Source organism: Phallusia mammillata, chromosome 1, assembly GCF_965637545.1.
Source record: "Phallusia mammillata chromosome 1, kaPhaMamm4.hap1.1, whole genome shotgun sequence".
In the NCBI taxonomy this organism is placed as follows: domain Eukaryota; kingdom Metazoa; phylum Chordata; class Ascidiacea; order Phlebobranchia; family Ascidiidae; genus Phallusia; species Phallusia mammillata.
Genome location: NC_137252.1, coordinates 20949381 through 20968722, shown reverse-complemented (window position 1 = coordinate 20968722; position 19342 = coordinate 20949381). Strand labels below are relative to the sequence as shown.

The 19342-nt window shown below is 35.0% G+C and overlaps 1 protein-coding gene across 4 annotated transcripts in view; it reads left to right on the top strand.

The window, feature by feature from the left end:
- LOC145228579 (nuclear pore complex protein Nup93-like) overlaps positions 1–19342 on the top strand; it is a 39960-nt gene extending 20618 nt beyond the window's left edge. Inside the window, exons 6-19 of one of the 4 annotated variants that reach the window (XM_080093976.1) lie at positions 3070–3188; positions 3533–3635; positions 5033–5173; positions 6333–6453; positions 6519–6595; positions 10614–10739; positions 11444–11613; positions 11670–11826; positions 11931–12044; positions 12110–12207; positions 17089–17188; positions 18549–18695; positions 18880–18986; positions 19047–19342. In XM_080093976.1, coding sequence (XP_079950102.1) covers positions 3070–3188; positions 3533–3635; positions 5033–5173; positions 6333–6453; positions 6519–6595; positions 10614–10739; positions 11444–11613; positions 11670–11826; positions 11931–12044; positions 12110–12207; positions 17089–17188; positions 18549–18695; positions 18880–18986; positions 19047–19179 — 1713 coding nt within the window. In that variant the 3' untranslated portion in view covers positions 19180–19342. Of the gene's footprint in view, positions 1–3069; positions 3189–3532; positions 3636–5032; positions 5174–6332; positions 6454–6518; positions 6596–10613; positions 10740–11443; positions 11614–11669; positions 11827–11930; positions 12045–12109; positions 12208–12485; positions 13882–15445; positions 15490–17088; positions 17189–18548; positions 18696–18879; positions 18987–19046 lie in introns of those variants that run through there. The other 3 variants (XM_080094707.1, XM_080095372.1, XM_080096061.1) reach the window with 3 other exon arrangements.

Below are 19342 nucleotides of genomic sequence, written 5' to 3'. Positions count from 1 at the left end.
GTTAAAAAAACTCTGAGGCATTTTAGTATAGTACAGAATCTTCGGTAATTTGCCAATCACTTGCACATCCTTCATAACAATTACTTAGAAAAGTCATTAGCCCTTTTAGGGAAATTCCAACCAAAATGTATGTTGAAAATGTGGCATTTTGAGCCTCCACATTTGTTGGTTTTTCGATTTCTGTGGCATCTAAAAAAACTCTGGTAGTAGGAAACCCCTGTTTAAGTTTACCAGGCATTGATTGATCAACGTGCTGGCCATGTATTGATAAATTTCAGCTCTATTTCACCCTCCATTTCTCATACGGTAGACTATTAAGTGGAAATTTATGGCCACCTTTATTTTCCAGGCAATTTGGCACACAACAGCATTGTGGCATTGTATCAGCAATATGATTAATTTCTTAAACTTTTCTTTCAAATGTTCGACTTCATCAGACAACAGAAGCGCTGCAATACAAATCCACCGCTTACAATAACTGTTGCTTGGTGACATCGTGTGGTCATTTAATATTTTATTTAACTACCCCATTGTTGTGTTTTGCCCTGTAGCACCACAATTTAGCCAACTGGCCCCGAAAATGAGTGACTCTTAACAATGTACAAATTGAATGAAAATTGGACATCATGTAGAATTTGCTATTCACAGGTGTCTATTTTTGTTTTATACCATTATTTACTCCTTTTTTTCAAAAAAGAACATTAAAAATAGTACATACTTTAGACCAGTGGTTCTTAACCTTTTTTCCTTGCTGCACCCCTTTCAAATCACCAACCAATTTTCGCACCCCCTTGCAAATCACTAACCAATTTTCGCTCCCCCTTCTGTAATTGCTTAAATAGAATAGACCTAACCAACCTTAATGATTCAGCATCCCCACACCCCCTAGGAACAGTTCTCGCACCCCTTGGGGGTGCGTGCACCCCAGGTTAAGAACCCCTGCTTTAGACAATATTCGGGGTGAATATGAAGGACGTTTACATTCATGCAGGCCAACCAACATTTTATTGACACTCATGTAGGCGGCATAGACTGTTTCAGATGCCTTGTTTGCTAACCGTTTCATTTAATATTTCGAGTAGTACTCATGGTTCAAGATGAATACAATACTAAAGCCAGTTAAACAGTTCAGGAAAATAACCTTAAGCTGCTAAATAGTATTTTCACTTTTCCCACTGCAGCTTTTATGATTCATTTCAACTAAACGTTATTTAAGTGTTTACACATATCAATGATCTAAGAGTGGTTTGTGACATCACAGACAAAACTAAGATATGCCACCGGGCTATTTATGGGTCCCCTTCCCTGAAGGGGGCACATAATGTTTTTATATAAGCTATTGCTGCCAGGCATGGTATCAAGTTTAAAGAGCTCTTCTGGCAAATGTGATTTTATTCCGACGTTTCGACGTCCTATACAGGTCGTCTTCATCAGGGTAAATAACACTGAATGCGACTAGTACAGTACACGATAAACAAAGGAAAAAAGAATCGAACGCAAGCACGTCACAACGCAACGAAAACACCGCGTGATAACAAATGATTGGCCCTCTAATCTTTAAGCAGGTGCCTGTAGCACGCTGGAAGCATCACGTCTGTTTTGATGTTCATTGTGTTGCCAGAAGAGCTCTTTAAACTTAAAATATTGTTTTTGTCAAGATTCTTTTTTTCCATCTAACGCGGATTTGTTCCCACGTTTTGGTCAAGATATATGTTTTTACATGCCGTCTTTTGTCAAATTTGTGCTCGCTCAGTGCACAGCTGACTCAATGGGAGTGATTGATGATAGTGGCGCATGGAAAAAAAAGTCTCTGCTTCATGCATGAACGCAGTCGTCACTTGAATATTTTCTCACTGGTTGGAATTAAGATGTTACGATGTTAGTTATATTGCGCTGTAAACGTTAATGTAGGTCAACTTATTTGTGTATGCTATGTGCGGATTAAAAATCATAATTCAACAAACAAAGGACTAATAAGGAAAAAAATGTTGAAATTTTGTTAAAAGTTGAAATAGTGGGACTTATCCATTTTCCATCTCGTGAAAACAACGCGCAACACCATGTCGAAAAAAGCCCAATTGGGCGTGAAAAGCGCAAACCTGCCCACTGAAAAGCGAATATCTCGGCCTCGCGCATAACTGGATGTGCTATCAGGCAGTCTTTTTGCACTGTGCAATTAAGATATGTTTGTAGATCATTTAAAAACGTTAGTTATGGAATTGTTGTATCACACAGTTTTGCGTCTTATGGCGGTTAACGACAGGCCCCTCCTGCAGTGATCGGCGCCATATCTTTATCTAACAACATTCGCATGCCATGAGACAATGATCGCTGACGGAAATAAAACCGTGAAAAATCGACTCTAACCTCTGTTGTGTGGAGCTTTGCATTGACTGCAGCCACGGGAAAGAATGTTGCCCCTATATAACATTTGATGAAATAATGAATGGTGCGCAAATATGGCACAGTTTCTGTAAAATGGAATATATAGAAAAACCACTATTCCAGTTTAACAATGATTGTGCCCTATTTTTACTGTTACCAAATCGCATATGCACATGTGTGGGGACCCATTAGATTATGCTTGGAGAAACAATTATGTTATAAAGTGCCAGGAAAAAGATAGGGACCCAATGAAATGTAGGTGCCAAATATATATCCATTATAAATATAGTAAATGGTATATGTGATACATCGTTAAATATGATGTAGTATAAATCAACTGGCAATATATAGGAAAACCACTATTCTAGTTTCTTCCTTGAATAGACCTGTAATGTTAGTTCTTTGTATCACACTGACTGAGGTTACATGTAGGCCCTGTAGGGGGTGGCGGACGTTACATATAATTTGCGCCATACAGTTATTCAATTGCATATACATGTCTTTGGGGACCTCTTCACTTTTGCAAGGCAAAATCAATAACATAAGTAGGTCAGATGGTGTATAGAGTAAATTGTTCCCTAGGAAATAGAATATATAAGTTGGCAATAAAAAGGAAAATCACCTTTCTAGGTTTATTTCAAAATCTATTTTGACCAATATGACATATATATATATCTTGTTTAGGTCAACCACATAATCGTTTCCCAAAATCAAAATTTATTCAGTGGTCAACGGGATCCCAAGCTTCTGTTGCAACATGCACAACAATACCTTGAGCAAACCTACAGAGAATACATGCTAAGGTAAAGGTAGTTATGGGACCCTGGAAAGTAAAAAATATGGTGTTAGGCAAAACGAGTGATTGTTTTTGTGGTAACTTTTAATTTTGACACATAACAAACTTGTCAAATAATTACTTACAGGAATTTGGTGTATTTGTTTTTCTTTACTACTTAACTTAAACATGGCCGTGATGTTAAAGAAGCGTGGCCGAAAAACACTTTTTGCTCTTCAGTTATAAGTCTAAAAATGAAATGCAATTGTCAAAATCAAAGGGAATTTGAAAAATGTGGACATAACAATATTAATGTAAGTCGCACATGGTATTCATAGCTTCGAATGAAAACATATGGTTATTGTTTTTTAGTTCAGTGTACTCCCTGGCCCAATCAGCAGAGCTTGGTGGTGCACCAAGTACATTGAACTTGGTCAAAAGCTTTTTGAAGATTTCACCTGTGTCTACTAATCAGGTATTTAACAATTTAATATTTAACATTTGATTTTAAAGCCAACAAATTAATTTTTATGACTGCTTATCTTTGACACTACCGGAACAGATACCATGTACTCCTGGCTGTTGTCTTATAGTCATGGTGTTTCTCTGTATTTGTTTCCTATTTTGGGCAAATTAAAAAAAACACATTTTTGGTCATTTTAGGCACCAAGCAAGCATTATAGTAGCTGGTAAAATGCAACAACTTGTTAAGCTTGTAAGCTTGTCAGTCTTAGACAAGAACTTAGATAACATACTAGTGTATTGTGTCAAAGCAAACCAATGCAATGAAAATAGTTAGTAATTGGCAGGTAAGCATTTTGCATGTTTTATATGGATGAAAAGAGGTACAATAAATGCCACCTGGCATACTACTAATTGCCTTTGTATTTCAAATCACCATCCAGTGATCTTAAGTAGATTAATTTTGTTTCTTGGATCAGTTTCAGTAGTATATTTGTTTAGTTGATCTTCTTGGAACATGTGACAATGTGTATTGCAACTGCACCAAAAAAGTTTGATAAATTGGTTATGCCAGTGTCACTCAACCAGCATGTTGAACATCAGGCACAAGAATAGAAAGTATATGCCATAAGCATTTTTTTTAGTAGATATTTTATTGAAACATTATTTTCTTGAATTACATGGACAATGGTGCCAAGTATGCAGCGATGAACTGGCTGTTTTGGGGTGCCGTAATACTGTCATGGTTAAATCACAAAATGCATAATTGATTTGGTATCTATGGGAACCATTAAGTTTTGGCATGCAGAAACAAAAGAAAAATGTTAATACATTTTTATTATGAATGATCCATGTAAAATACAAATATTGATTACATAAACTTTTCAAAATAGGACAAAAACATGTTGGAAAAATAAAAATGTGAGAAAGCATCTCTATTAATGCAGATGGTCATCATACCTATATTATTTTGACTATTAAAGGCCAAAAAAATTACTTGAAAATTTTTTTTTCCAAATAATTTTTTGAAAAATTTTCTTGTTTAAATCAGTTTCAATCATCCCATATTTTAATTGATTAAAATAATAAAAATAGCAACTTGATCTATTTGGTTGAGCAAAACTTTTCGTATGTTGTATTAGGTCAAGAAAATAATGAGGAGTCAAGTTTATTGTTTGTTTTTGATTGTGAATGTATCTGGTGTATTTATTGGCGAATGTGAAAAAGCATTGGCGAATGTGAAAATTATTTCCTGGGGCCTTGTGCATGAAAAATAACAAATGAAAAAAATACAAATGCAATGAGTACATTGAATGTATATTTGTAGTACTAGTTGCAGGTGGAATACATGCGAAAAATACTTGTAGGTCATGGTTGTGACAGGATTAGAGCTACACTTTTATTTTTTAGATTTGTGATGGTGAGCAAATCAATGGATCATCAGTTTGGGCAATTATATTTTACTGCTTGCGTTGTGGAGATTTGAACACAGCAGGAAAAGTTGCTAAAACTTTTGAATATATTTGTCCTGACTTTAATATATGGATTAATGTGAGTTGTCAAACATTAAAAAACTTTTACGAACCAAATTAAGTACAATGCTGTTTCTTGAAGAAATTGGAATTAGCATCCCAGAAATGGGCTACAAGCAACCTGTTTTACCATGTTTTAACTGGTTTAATTATGGGACCCCTTCCCTGAAGGGGACACATATTGTTTTTGTCTGTATTTTTTTTACTTTTTTCTGTCTAACGCTGGTTTGTTATACACGTTTGGATGATTAGAAATCAGCTGTTTTTTGTGCAGCAATGCTGTGTCGTTTAATTAGGTTATCATGCGCATTTTCAGTTTTTGCGAAGGTTTCACACCTAAGACCTAATTTCAACTCGACAACGTTATTTGGTTTCATTTATGTCGGGCAAAACGTTGTTGATCAACATAAAGGGGGAAAATGAACTTCACTTTTTCGAACGCCGCGATAAATGGTCTTTAAATTCTCGTTGTCAGCTTGGCTGCCGCATAACCACGGGTCACTAAAGGTCAACTTGTAGGCATTACAACACAGTTAACAATTTTTTATCATAACCTAGCTGTATTTTTGACAAATCAATTTAAATAAAATACTTAATAAATTAGGCAAAACGGTATTGTTGAACACTAAGGACTGCATGGCATGCTGTTAAAAACAGTGTCAAAAGGTCATTAAACGGTCGTTTTTGCGAAACAAAGTAAAATGAAAGACAAGTTGTTATGTATACCTTTGTAGCAAACGACTTTTTAATTTATAGTGTCTAATATAACAGTTAAGGCTTTCTAGGAAAATTAGTGTTTAAAAACTGACCTTGAACGACAATATCAAGGTCAAAGCAAGAGATTAAATTCAAAGTATTTTTCCCGTTCTTTTTTCACCGATTTTTTGTAATTGTATGACAATAATGACGCAAAAAGAATACAGACAAAAATTTTTAAAGTTGAGTTAATGCTTTGTGAAAAATTTGTCCTTAAGAATCTAAAAATAACTGCAACATTTGATTACCGTAAATCCACACAAACATGCGTGTGGGGACCCATTCGTTTTTGCTTGCAAAAACAATCATATGTGTAGATTAAATGCTGTGTATAGTGGTAAACTTGGTAAATAGGATATAGAATATATAAAATGGAAGTATATCAAAAAGTCACTTTTCTAGTTTTTTATTGGTGTTTTTAGGAATATATTGTAGGTGGTCAAAAACTTTCTTTATCTACACGGACTACAATGAAACTTCATTTTAAAAGAACTGTACGGACAAGTTCAGACATATACAAGATAGCTGTATACTGCATTATTGGTGAGCTGTTTTGTAACAAAGTATTTATTTTAAATATTTAATTTCACTTACAACAAAATATTTAGGTAAGTTTAGTTTCATGGATGAACACAAAGAGATTGTCAAGAAAACAGAAGATTACTTGTGGTTTAAACTTTGTCAGGTATGATGTATTTACTGTTGATCAGGACCTTCTAATCGTTTTACCTAGTGAACCTATGAGTCCCCTTTCTAAAACTTTTTGAAGTTTTAAAGGGGATTATTAGCATTTTCGAATGTGACATATATAAACGTGCAAGAGAAAGTTGGAGCTGGGTAAATAAAGTTAAAAGTTTAAGACACATTTGATTGGTCGGTAAAAAATATAGTCTAACTTTTTTGCCTAGGTCTTATGGCCCACTTGCAAACAGCTCTATGACCCAGTAGGCTATTGCCAATAGGTAGAAAAACATTGCCTCAGACCCAAATACTGTACAGCCTGGAGATATGTTCCAAAACTATTAGTTGTGCAGTAGAAGACATGGCTGGGGTAGACTGGAAGCAAAGCTTTCTACATCAAGCAGAAGCCCATGTTATATTTATATTGGTGCATAGTCAGTCATACTGCTGAAAGTGATATATGAGATAGCTGTATTTGCAGTTTGTTGCCACGCTTGTAACTGGAGGGTTGGTGGCAAACAAATGAAGCTCGAAAAAATTATTGTTCTACTGTTAAATGTGTATATTCTTAGGAGATTTTCTTTGATGCCCAAAGCATGTGCTTAATTTACCTTTGGTCAATGGAAAACTGTGATTTTGCACATAAAACTAAACAAATACTGCTGGGTCACAACTGTTTGTGTTCATTTGCTAATTCTTGTGTGTAGACTTCTTACATATTGATTTTACTCGATTTTTTCCCCCAAAAGTTTGGCCGACTTGTTTTGCCATGAAATGTTTAATGAATTGGGCTGAAACAGAAGAATTTTGTAACAATGTTTAAATTAAATTAAATTTGGACAGCTTGTAGAGTTTGCTATTCATAGGTGTTGATTGTTGTATTTATGGGTCCCCTTTCCTGAAAGGGACACATATTGTTTTGTCTATATATATTTTTTTTAATATTTTGTCTATATTAATTTGTTCCCATGTTTTGGTCAAGAAAGAATGTTTCAAACTTTTTCAAATTTACACACATTACAGATATTGGTCTAAAGATGGTCCATGTGAATTTTGACCCTGTTAGATCCCTCGGTTCACCCACAGCCCCCCAAAACATGAAATTTTTAAAACGGCTATCCTTACTAAAGCAGATAATTGTGGAGTTTCATACTTTTTTTATTGGTACATTGCAGCGTAATTTAAAGTATTTTGTAACTTGAAGTTGTATCCATCCATTTTTACCCCTTTACCCCCAAATATTTGTTTGTTTGTTCACATGTTAATGAGGTCAGAAATACAAGACCTGCTGACATTTTAAACAGCTGTGGATAGGGTGCTCCTTGTTGTCTGTTAAAAATTTCAGTGCAACAGCAATTACTCTTACAGCCCCAAATGTGTTTTTACATGCTGTCTTTTGTCAAAAAGCGCATGGAAAAAATGCCTCTGCTTCACGCATGAACGCAGTCGTCACTTGACCATTTTCTCACTGGTTGGAATTAAGATGTTACGATGTTAGTTATATTGCGCTGTAAACGTTAATGTAGGTCAACTTATTCGTGCTTCGAAACGCACAGCGACAACGCAGCACGATTTAATACACCTATGTAATGTGACTTCTCAAACTGAAAGCGTTAATAAAACTGTTTCAGAACAGGTTTTGGACATAAAAAGCCCAGCTAAGCAATCGTATTGATGATATGTAGAAACTTAACAGCGCCAGGGAATGCTATGTGCGGATTAAAAATCATAATTATGGGCCCCCTTCCCTGAAGGGGACACATATTGATTTTACTCAAATTGTTTTTGTTTTTTTTCTTTGTTTTTCTTCTTTTTTTTTCTTCCCAAAGTTTGTCCGACTCGTTTTTCCATCAAATGTTTGATGGATTTGGCTGAAATTTACACAGATGGTAGATATAGTTATGTAGATGTGCATCCCACTTTGTTTTTTGTTTATAACCCCAGTATTTACCCCGCTAGCCCCCTAAAATGGGTTATTTTCTTCCCAAAGTTTGTCGGACTCGTTTTTCCATCAAATGTTTGATGGATTTGGATGAAATTTACACAGATGGTAGATATAGTTATGTAGATGTGCATCCCACTTTGTTTTTGTTGATAACCCCAGTATTTACTCCGCTCGCCCCCTAAAATGGGTATTTTTTCCCCAAAGTTTGTCCGACTCGTTTTTCTATCAAATGTTTGATGGATGTCGCTGAAACTTATACAGATGGTAGATAAAGTTATGTAGATGTGCATCCCACTTTGTTTGTCTAAATAACCCTAGTATTTACCCCGCTAGCCCCCTAAAATGGGTGAGTATGTAAACAGTGTCAGAGTTGGCTGAAATTTGGATAGCTTGTAGAGTATGCCATTTATAGTTGTCGATTGTTGTGTTCAACCCTGTAGCCCTAACATTTACCCCACAAGCCCCCAAAGTGTAAAACGTATTTGCATTTTACTGGACACCACAAATGAAAGATTTCTGTTGCTGAATAGTGTTACAAGGGCAAGCAGTTTTATGTTACTCGTTTGTGACTTTGTGGATTGCTTGGTGAACGCTTTTGCGCCATGGCAGTTAGGGGGTTGTTGCCCTATGATGGCCCTATGACGTCAGAAACATTAATGGTTGTTGCTCAAAACACCTCTAGTGGTCGACATTTTAAACATTGGCGGATTTGGTTGAAATTTTGCAGTACTATTGATTGAGTCATTGAGGTTTCCTATTTTTTTAGTTTGTGTGTCGGACCCCATTAGAAACCCTACTAGCCCCCTAAAATGTGTCAGTTTTTTAAACAGTGTCGGGATTGGATAAAATTTGGGTAGTATGTGGACTATGCTATTTGTAGGTTTCAATTGATGTGTTTTACCTTGTAGTCCAACATTTACTCAACTAGCCCCCTAAAATAAATAAACTTTTAAAAAACGTCCTAATTATATAAAATTTTGCAAAGTTTATCAAACATACTAAGTCCTCAAATGTTATGTTTTGCCCTGTAGCACCACAACTTAACCAACTAATTCCTAAAATGGGTGACCCTTTTCACAATGTTCGGACAGCTTGTAGAATTTGCTATTTATTTTTTGTTTTACCCCATTTTGCCACTACTTACTCCTTCGTTTCTTTGAAAAGGAACGTTAAATAGGACATACTTCAAACAATATCTGTGGTGAATCTAAATTTCTATAGTTTGTCCTCTACATAGTATTATTATTTAAGCCCAGTGCCGATCACTGCGTTTTACCTTACAACACTAAACGTTAACATGGTTATCTCTTGAAATGCATTATCTACAACTTTGCATGTGTGGGGACCCATGAGTTTCTGCTTGCAGAAACAACTAAGGTTATAAAAGACAGTAGATGGTATGGAACCCAATATAAAATAAGCATAGGAAATATATCAATGTTTTAAAATAGGTTATAGTGTATATGCAAGGGCAATATATGCTAAGCCACCCTTCTAGTTCTATTCCAGTTTAACAATGATTGTGCCCTATTTTTACTGTTACCAAATCGCATATGCATATGTGTGGGGACCCATTAGATAATGCTTGCAGAAACAATTATGTTATAAAGTGCCACGAAAAAGATAGGGACCCAATGAAATGTAGTTGTCAAATATATATCCATTATAAATATAGTAAATGGTATATGTGATACATCGTTAAATATGATGTAGAATATAAAAACTGGCAATATATAGGAAAACCACTATTCTAGTTTGCTCTGTTTTGCCACTGTTTACCCTTTTTGTTCTTACATAGGACAAACTTCTAAACATAGGACAAACTTCAAACAGTGTGTGAATTGAACCAGATTTGCCACCCTTCTAGTTACAAATTTGTGTTGCGAGATTGACATTTTAGTAATGAAAGTAAGAAAAACTGCAACCAATGCCTTTGAAGTTGTGAATACATTAACCTGTTAATGGAATTTGCTCAAAAAGTCCCCGTAAGCATAACTTTACTTTCACCCATAAAAGAATTAAAATGACTATTTTATTTTAGTATTAAGTATATCTAATTTATTCTTTTTATTTCAAGGTTAATATTGAAATTACATCTGAATCATCGGATGATCTTTCATTAAAACAACTACAGAATTTAGTATCTGTCGTTTATGGAGAAGGTCATTTCCATGCAAACGACAATCCATTGCTGTACTTTCAAGTAAATAGTTAATTGTTAAGTCAGTGGTTCTCAAACTTTTTTTTGTTGCGGCACATTTGGAAAAGTTTTCTGGACTTGCGACGCACCAGAAAATAAAAGTTAAGGAGGAATTTAAAACCAAGTTTAATGTCTGCCAAGCGTCGCCCCAGACACACACCGATCACTCACTAGCTGCATGGGCTGTTTAGTTTTTACATACATTAACAGGCAAATACTTTTGACATAAATTACGTCAATCTGCACTCTACGCAAAACATCTTTGGACGTAGATATACGTCAACCGCACTGAAAGTGTTACTGAGTTCAGCCACCAAACGGAACTATTCTGCGTCACAACGCACAGTTTGGAAACTACTGTGTTAAGTGATAAACGCTACAGATAGCTGATTTTTAAACAGATACACATTGAAAAGTACCAAAAATCAAACTAATGTTGTATTTGATTGGTGAGTGGACGATGATGCTTATTGGGGACTGTTGTGTATGTTGTAAACATTGACTACGAGTTTTTGAATTTTTGGAAAAAGAATTCAAGAGTCTGAAGCCTTTGGAAAATACCATTAAAAAATATCACTTTTCATAAAAATAGTTTGTTATGAAACCATTGGGCATAAAAGCATATTTGTTCTCATGCATGTTTTAAAAGTTCTTGTCCAGGACAAAAGGATTTGATAACAGTTATTAAATGAATGTTATTTTTTTAGGTTTTGTTTCTTACATGTCAGTTTGAAGCAGCAATAGAATTTCTTTCAAGGTTTGATTCCCTACTTCCTCATGCTGTACATATTGCTCTAGTATTGCATGAAAACAATCAACTTTATACTTCTGGTGCCCAAGCCACACTACTCACAGAAATCAATGATGCAAATTCTTTGTAAGTACAGGTTAAAAATAATTCTTGCAAAAATTAAATACCAAAATATTTTTTAGATCATCCATATGCATATTGAACATTGCTCAACTTGTCATGCTTTACACACAACGATTTGAATTGTCCAATCCATCAATTGCTATGAATTACTTTTATTTCTTGCGAGATGTCCAACATGAAGGCCAATCATTGTTTGAAAAATGTCTTTGTGAGCTTGTGAGTTGTGGGGTTTTAGTATGTTTATTACTGAATAGTGGTTAAACTAAACATTTGTTAAATATAAAATACAAGTGTCACCTTTCTCTATGAATAATTTGTAGATACAGGAGACAGGCGAGTATGAAATGCTACTTGGACGACTCAATTCGGATGGAAGTCGAAAGTATGGGTTAGTTGACAAATACTGTTCTGACCCAAAAGAGCTTATCACCAAGGTTTTTTTTAGCTGTAACTGGCAGTCACAGGCAGTGTTGCAATGTTAAAAACCTCTGCTATTTAGGTTGCAACAGTTACAGAAAAAAAGGGTCTTTATGAAGATGCTGTGTTACTTTATGATCTTTCGGGAAATTCAGACAAGGTTTTGCAACTTCTCAACAGGTTTTAACTCACACTTTTTATGTTTTCAATTTTTGCTTTTTGAGGTGAATCGCATCCAGGGTCAAACTGGAAGATCAATTTGGCATAACTAACTAACATTTGTGTAAATTTTAAGTTTCCAAAATCTGCAAGAAAATGCTTGTGCACTAGTTTACCTTACAAAGTTCAATAGTAGTAATTGATAGGTACTGGGTGCTTTATGAAAGATCGCTGCACTACACATAAACACACCTGTAAATTGAAAATCATATTACTGTTTGAAATCAATTATGTTGTAGGTTGCTGTGAAAAGGGGAACTGACAGCTTTGTTTTGTAGTTGGTTTTGATGCTGTAGCGACATCATCAGGGCTATGGTCTGGTTGCCCAACAAGTCAAAAACTGTGGCATGCCGTAAAAATTAAAGCTCCCAGTAAAGTTAGAACATATGACCTGTGACACACCCCAAAGTTGAAACACATGCTTAGAAGTCAGGACACAAAAACCGTAGCACTGCTTATTTTGACCATTGAACTGAGTGCCACACAGACATAGCCTTACTTGTCTTTTTGACAGTATTAAAGCAAAAACTGCCTTTGTGATTTACAATACATTCCAAAAAACTATTTTTGAGCAATGTTTCGGATAAAGTAGTCCATACTTGAAAATAGGGCAGTGGTGCAAAATTGAATTATTTTTGAGGAAGTAGTCAATTCTTGATAATAAGTTGGGTAATGATCAAGAATTAAAGAAGAAGATTAATGACCTGTCTTTGTGCAAGCCATTACAATCAAGTGAAGAGCAGTTTCGGCAATATTGTAATCATTATGGGTCCCCTTCCCTGAAGGGGACACATATTGTTTTTGTCCGTATTTTTTTTTTCTTTTTTTCCGTCTAACGCGGATTTGTTCCCACGTTTTGGTCAAGAAAGAATGGTTCGAACTTTTTTAAATTTACACACATTACAGATATTGGTCAAAAGATGGTCTATGTGAATTTTGACCCCGTTTGATCCCCCGGTTCACCCACAGGCCCCCGAAACGTAAAATTTTTAACGCTGGTTTGTAATGCTCGTTTGGTAAAGAAAAGGTGCTTTAAAGTTATTTAAATTTGGGCATATGTTAGTTATTAATCCAAACTTGATCCTCCAGAAGTTTAACCACAAATCACCCAGCGATTAACCCACAGGCCCCCGAAACGTAAAATTTTTAACGCTGGTTTTTATCGCTCGTGTGGTAAAGAAGGAGTGCTACAAATTTATTCAAATTTGGACATATGTTAGTTATCAATCTGAACTTGATCCTCTAGAAGTTTGACCCCGAATTACCCAGCGGTTCACCCACAGGCCCCCGAAACGTAAATGTGTCTAACGCTCGTTTGGTCAAGAAAGACACTGTAGGCAGAAGTACCAAGAGAGTAACTCACTGGTTTACGATAGCGGGAGGGCTCAGCTTGACGTCGGACAGACGTTTTACGAGACGTCGTTTCAGTGATTAGAAATCAGCTGTTTTGCACAGCAATGCTATGTCGTTTTATTAAGTTATCACTCACATTTTTGGTTTTGGCGAAGGTTGACGTGATTTAAACCTAATAACCGTGCTTCGGTTTTGTATATGTCAAGCAAAACTTTGTTAATCAAAGTAAACATGAAAAAATGAACTTGACTTTTTTGCAAAATAAATGTTTTTTTAAATGCTCGTTGTCAGGTTGGCCGCCGCATGATCACGGGTTACTTAAGGTCAACTAGTAGGTATTACAAACACTGTTCAGAACTTTCTTTCGTCATAAGTTAGCGTTTTTTTTTTACAATCAATTTAGGAGTCAATGCTCAAGACATGTAAAAATTAGGCTTAACGGTATTGTTGAACACTCAGGACGGCGTGCTATTGAAAACGGTGTCAAAAGGTCAAACAGTCGTTTGGCGTGTGCACCCTGAGAGGTTACTACAGGTCAATGGTACTTGTTTTGCGAAACAAAGTTAAACGAAAAACAATTTGTTATGTATACACTTGTAGCAAATTGCTTTTTAATTTAAAGTGTCTGTAACACAACTGTTACAGCTTTCTAAAAAAATTGTGTTCAAAACCCGACCTTGGACGACAATATCTGAGTCAAAGCAAGAGATTAAATTAAAGTATTTGTTACGTTTTTTTTATGTTTTTGTAATAAAATGACAATAATAGTGCAAAAAGGATATGAACAATTTTTTTATTGTTGGGTTAAGGCTTTCTAAAAATTTGTCCTTAAGAATCTAAAAATCACCGCAACATTTGTTTACTGTCAATCCGCACAAACACGTGTGTGGGGACCCATTTGTTTTTGTGTACAAAAACAATCATATGTGTAGATCAAATGATGTGTATAGTAAATTGGTAAATATCACATAGAATATATAAAATGGAAGTATATCAGAAAGCCAGTCTTCTAGTTTTTTTTAATGCTGCACACTTGCTACTTTGCTGATGATCCATAACAGTAAATATTACGATGATTTTCCAGTTGGGCACTGGCATCACCAGTATGAATTCAACCTACATATAGTGAGCAAAGGTTTAAATTATGAATCAATTAAAAGATGTTTGTAATTTAAACGCTGATTAACAAGTGTTTTAAGTTGTAGGACATTGGAAAGAAATTCATATAAGCATACTCATCTTCACTGACTTTTTATGAGTCCCCTTTCATGAAGGGGACACATAATGTTTTTGTCTGTATTCTTTTTTCTGCCTAACGCTGGTTTGTGATGCTTGTTTGGTTAAGAAAAAATGCTTGAAATTTATTCAAATTTACACAGATGTTAGTTGTTTATCCATACTTGATCCTCCTGAAGTTTGACCCTGCATGTCACAAGGGTTCACCCACAGGCCCCCTAAATGTTTGAAACTGCTGTATTGACTAAAGTACATTATCAAGGAGTTTCATGGTTTGTTGTTTGGTGCAATGTAAGGTATTCTAAATAATTTTATACCCTTAAAATGGTTTTACCCATTTTCACCTATTTAACCCCGAAATATTTGTTTCTGTCTAACGCTGGTTTGAGATCACTGCTTGATGCAAGGACAGGCGTTTTTCAGTTTTGTTGCAAATGTTGTTGATTAACAGGAAGGTAAAAAACTAGACATTTTCCAAAGACAAGTTAGCCGCCTTATGACAACTGAACAGCCATTTTCCAATGCAAATACTTTGAATTTGGGTTGATGCTTTCTACTTGTTTGTCGTTATAAAAAGAAATCATAAAATTGAAACGTTTTTTTTAAACAGCTGTACTGACGATCTAGGAGTTTCATGCCTTGTTGCAATATAAGGTATTCTAAAGAATTTTGTAACTTTAAATTTGATTCACCATTTTTTTACCCATAAAGATTGAAATATTTCGGACTTAAAATATTAAGATAAATTTGCTGCAAAATATCGTCCTAATTTTTCAGTGTCTGTAATACTGTCTAGGTCAGGGGTGGCCAAACTGCGGCTCTTTGAGCCTTTGGTTGCGGCTCTTTAATGTTGCACAAATATTCTGCATATTGCCCAGTTGTTTAATCTGATTATAAAACAATGCATTCTATCACGTATTAACAATAGACTGACTGTTTGTAATAATCATGGTAGGTCCCGAAAAAAATATTATTGTACAAAAGCGTGTTGGCTTGTGCATTGTAGTCAAAAATATTTAGACTCACAGTATCACCACACAACTATAATCATTGTTTTATAGAGCGTACACTTCATTGTGAGTGAATAAATTCGTTTTTGATTTTTTGTGTTGCAGCTCTTTTCAAAAATAAGTTTTGTGATATGCGGCTCAAGCATGAAGCAGGTCTGGCCACCCCTGGTCTAGGTTTTCTAGAAATTTTTTTAAATGTTTCAAAACTGGCCTTGCACAGCTATATCAAGGGCAAACCTAGACATTAAATTCTCAGATTGAGAGAGTTTTTTGTGTTCTTATTTTACTATGTTGTTGTAAATATATGACAATACAATGTAAACAGAATATGAACAAAACCTTTTCAAGTTTAGGTTGATGCTTCTATTATTTTGTTGTTCTAAAAAGTATCTAAAAGTAAAGAATTTGCACAAACACATGTGTGGGGACCCATTTCTTTTTGCTTGCAAAAACAATCATGTGTGTAGATCAAATGGTGTTTATATTAAATCGATAAATAGGGTACACAATATATAAATTGGAAATATATGGGAAAGCCACCTTTTTAGTTCAACTTAAAACTGTTCTTACCAATTAGCATCAACAACTGTTTTTGTTTCCCTATTCTTTCTGCTTGCAAAAACAATTATGTTGTTAAAATTGTAATTGTAGATTATTAGCAAATGGGAAAGCCACCTTCATAGTTATGGTGAATCAATGTCCGAATTGGAAAAAATTTAGACAGATTACAGAATACACCATTTTGAGGTGTCGAATAATGTGTTTTACCCTGTAGCCCCACCATTTACTCTACTAAGCCATAAACAGGTAAAGTTTGTAAAACGATAAAATTTGGAGTTTTTAGAACATGCTATTTTTTGGTGTCAGTTGTTAAGTTTTACCCTCTAGACCTGCTTTTATCCCACTAACCCCTAAAACAGGTGACTTTTTAAACAATAGCTGAATTGAATAATATTTGGATAGCAAAATATTGATTGCCATGTTTCAAGCATTGCTCCAAACATAATGATGGCTATCTCAGAAGATACATTATTTACACTTTTGAAACCTATGATTTTTTGCTTGAAGAAACAAACAAAGGCAATGAAAACATTGGCTACGATAGGGCCCATTATAAAATGAGTACAGCGTATATATACATGTTTTAAAATATATACCAGTGTATGTGCAGTGGCAGTATGTGTCAAGCCACCCTTCTAGTTTTATTGAACAGTATGTAATTAAACCTTTTTATCATTTTTAGACTGCTTTGTGTTGCTGTCAGCAAAACTGATGAATTTCACCCTGAACGAGCAAGAGTGAAAAAACTTTCTCTAGACATTGCTGAAAGATATCGCATGCAGGCAATATATAACTCTTAATGCCTTCTCAAACTTTTTGTTGGATTAGTTACATATTTGTTTAAAGCTTGTCTTTGAGAATTGGTTGTTATTATGGATCACATTTTTATTTTACTCGATTTGTGTTTTTTTTCTTCACTGAAGATCACCTGACCCCTTTTGTCATGAAATGTTTGGTGGATATGGAAGAAACTTTCAAAGTAGAACTGGTCATGTAGACTTGCCATTTGTTTTGTCCGACTTAATAGCCCCAACACTTATTACACCAGCCCCTTTGAATGGGTGGATCATTTAAACAATATTCGAATTGAATGAAATTTAAACAGTTTATAGTACATGCTGTTTTTAATCGTCAGTTGTTGTGTTTTAACCTGGTGCTCAAACATTTACCCCACCAGTCCTTTAAATTGCGTAAATGTTTAAAACAATGTCTAAATTGAATGAATTTTGGAAAGTTCAGAGAACATCCTTTTTTTGGTGTTGTTGTGTTTGAACCTGTAGCTCCTTTATTTACCCCACTGGCTCCTAAAATGGGTAATTTTTTTTAACTATGTCCGAATTATATGAATTTGGAATTTAAAATACCCTATAGTCAGTGGTGGGATTCAGCCGGTTCGCACCGGTTCTATAGAAACGTCTAACGAAATTTTATGAGATCAGCGAATCGGTTAGCATTACTGGTTACTGTCAATGGACTTTTTGTAACAGAACCGGCTGAAAACTATGACTTTGTTTTGTGATAGAATTGGCTGACAAAAAATCTGAATCCCACCACTGCCTATAGTCACAATCTTTTTCATTTAAAATAGAACAGGAAACAATACAAACTTTCAACAAATCACAGAACGCCGCGACCATTATAGGCGTTATCCCAATTCAGCATTCACCACCATATGACAAGACGTAGGGTAGAAAATGGTGGGATTCGAACCCACGACAGGAGTCTTTCCGGGACTCGCTTGCCTTATATGCTGCACATGTCACATGCCAAATGTGGCACGCAGAGCATTTAAAAGTGGCACACGGGCTTTTGTAAACATTACAAATTAGGTCATGCAATTATTTTTTCCTTTGGTTGTTCATGGCCTGTATTCCCACTTAAGTAAAGATCAATTATCGTGCAGTAATAAAGTTACACAACCCACTAATAGAATTAAAAAATAAGCCCCGTTGCAAATTATTTGTATTTTTGTCGCATAAACAGAATAGATAGTTTCTGGAGTACCATAAACAGGTTTACTCACATTTGACGATATTTTTTTTCCTAAACATTTAATAGGGTTCTACATATTGGTCAAATATTCAGATTAAGCCCGGGAACCCTGTTGATATATCTGCTTTAACTTGCCATTACATTTTACAGAACACAGTAACTGCTGCTTCACTTCAATCAACTTTTCATTTGCTGTTGGATTTAATAGCATTTTTTGATCTGTACCATGCTGACCAACACGAGCAAGCATTCGATGTTTTGTCCCAGTTACAACTTCTTCCTACAGATACCGAACAAGTAAAGACAATTATTTTACCCAATTTTGAATTTTGTTAAATATTTAGATTGATCTAAATCAGGTTGACTTTAAAACAAATAAAAATATGACAAATCCACTGTGGGCATCTAACATGATAGACATTAATATTGGTTTTACCCAGTGAGGTGAAAATAAATAAATAACGGTATGTTCCTATTCTAGGTTTCTGAATTTGCACAGGCGTTTAAAATGCATTCGGATGAAATTCGACAAAATGTGGCTCCACTTCTTTTGGCCTCTATGAATCTGTTGACCAAGAAATCTACAAAGTATGTTTTACTAAAGTTGTGTGTAGCAGCAAATTTTGTACTGTATTTTTGTGTTTAAAGGTCCTCTAAAACTGAAAGAACCCAGTTGAAGAAAACAGCTCGTGCTTTAATTATTTTTGCTGGAATGCTGCCATATCATTTGCCGGCTGACACAACTTCATTGTTAGTGAAACTAGAAGTACAATTAAAATAGTTTTCTCTTCAAGATATGTATATACTTGCAGTTCGTATCATTGTCCAAGGTTAACTTTTCAAATCCAAACAAAAAGTGTTCTTATTGTGCTCTGTAAATTGGTTTTTTCATGTTCCTGTGCATAAGTATAACAGTATCAAAATAAAAAAATCACAGTAGATCA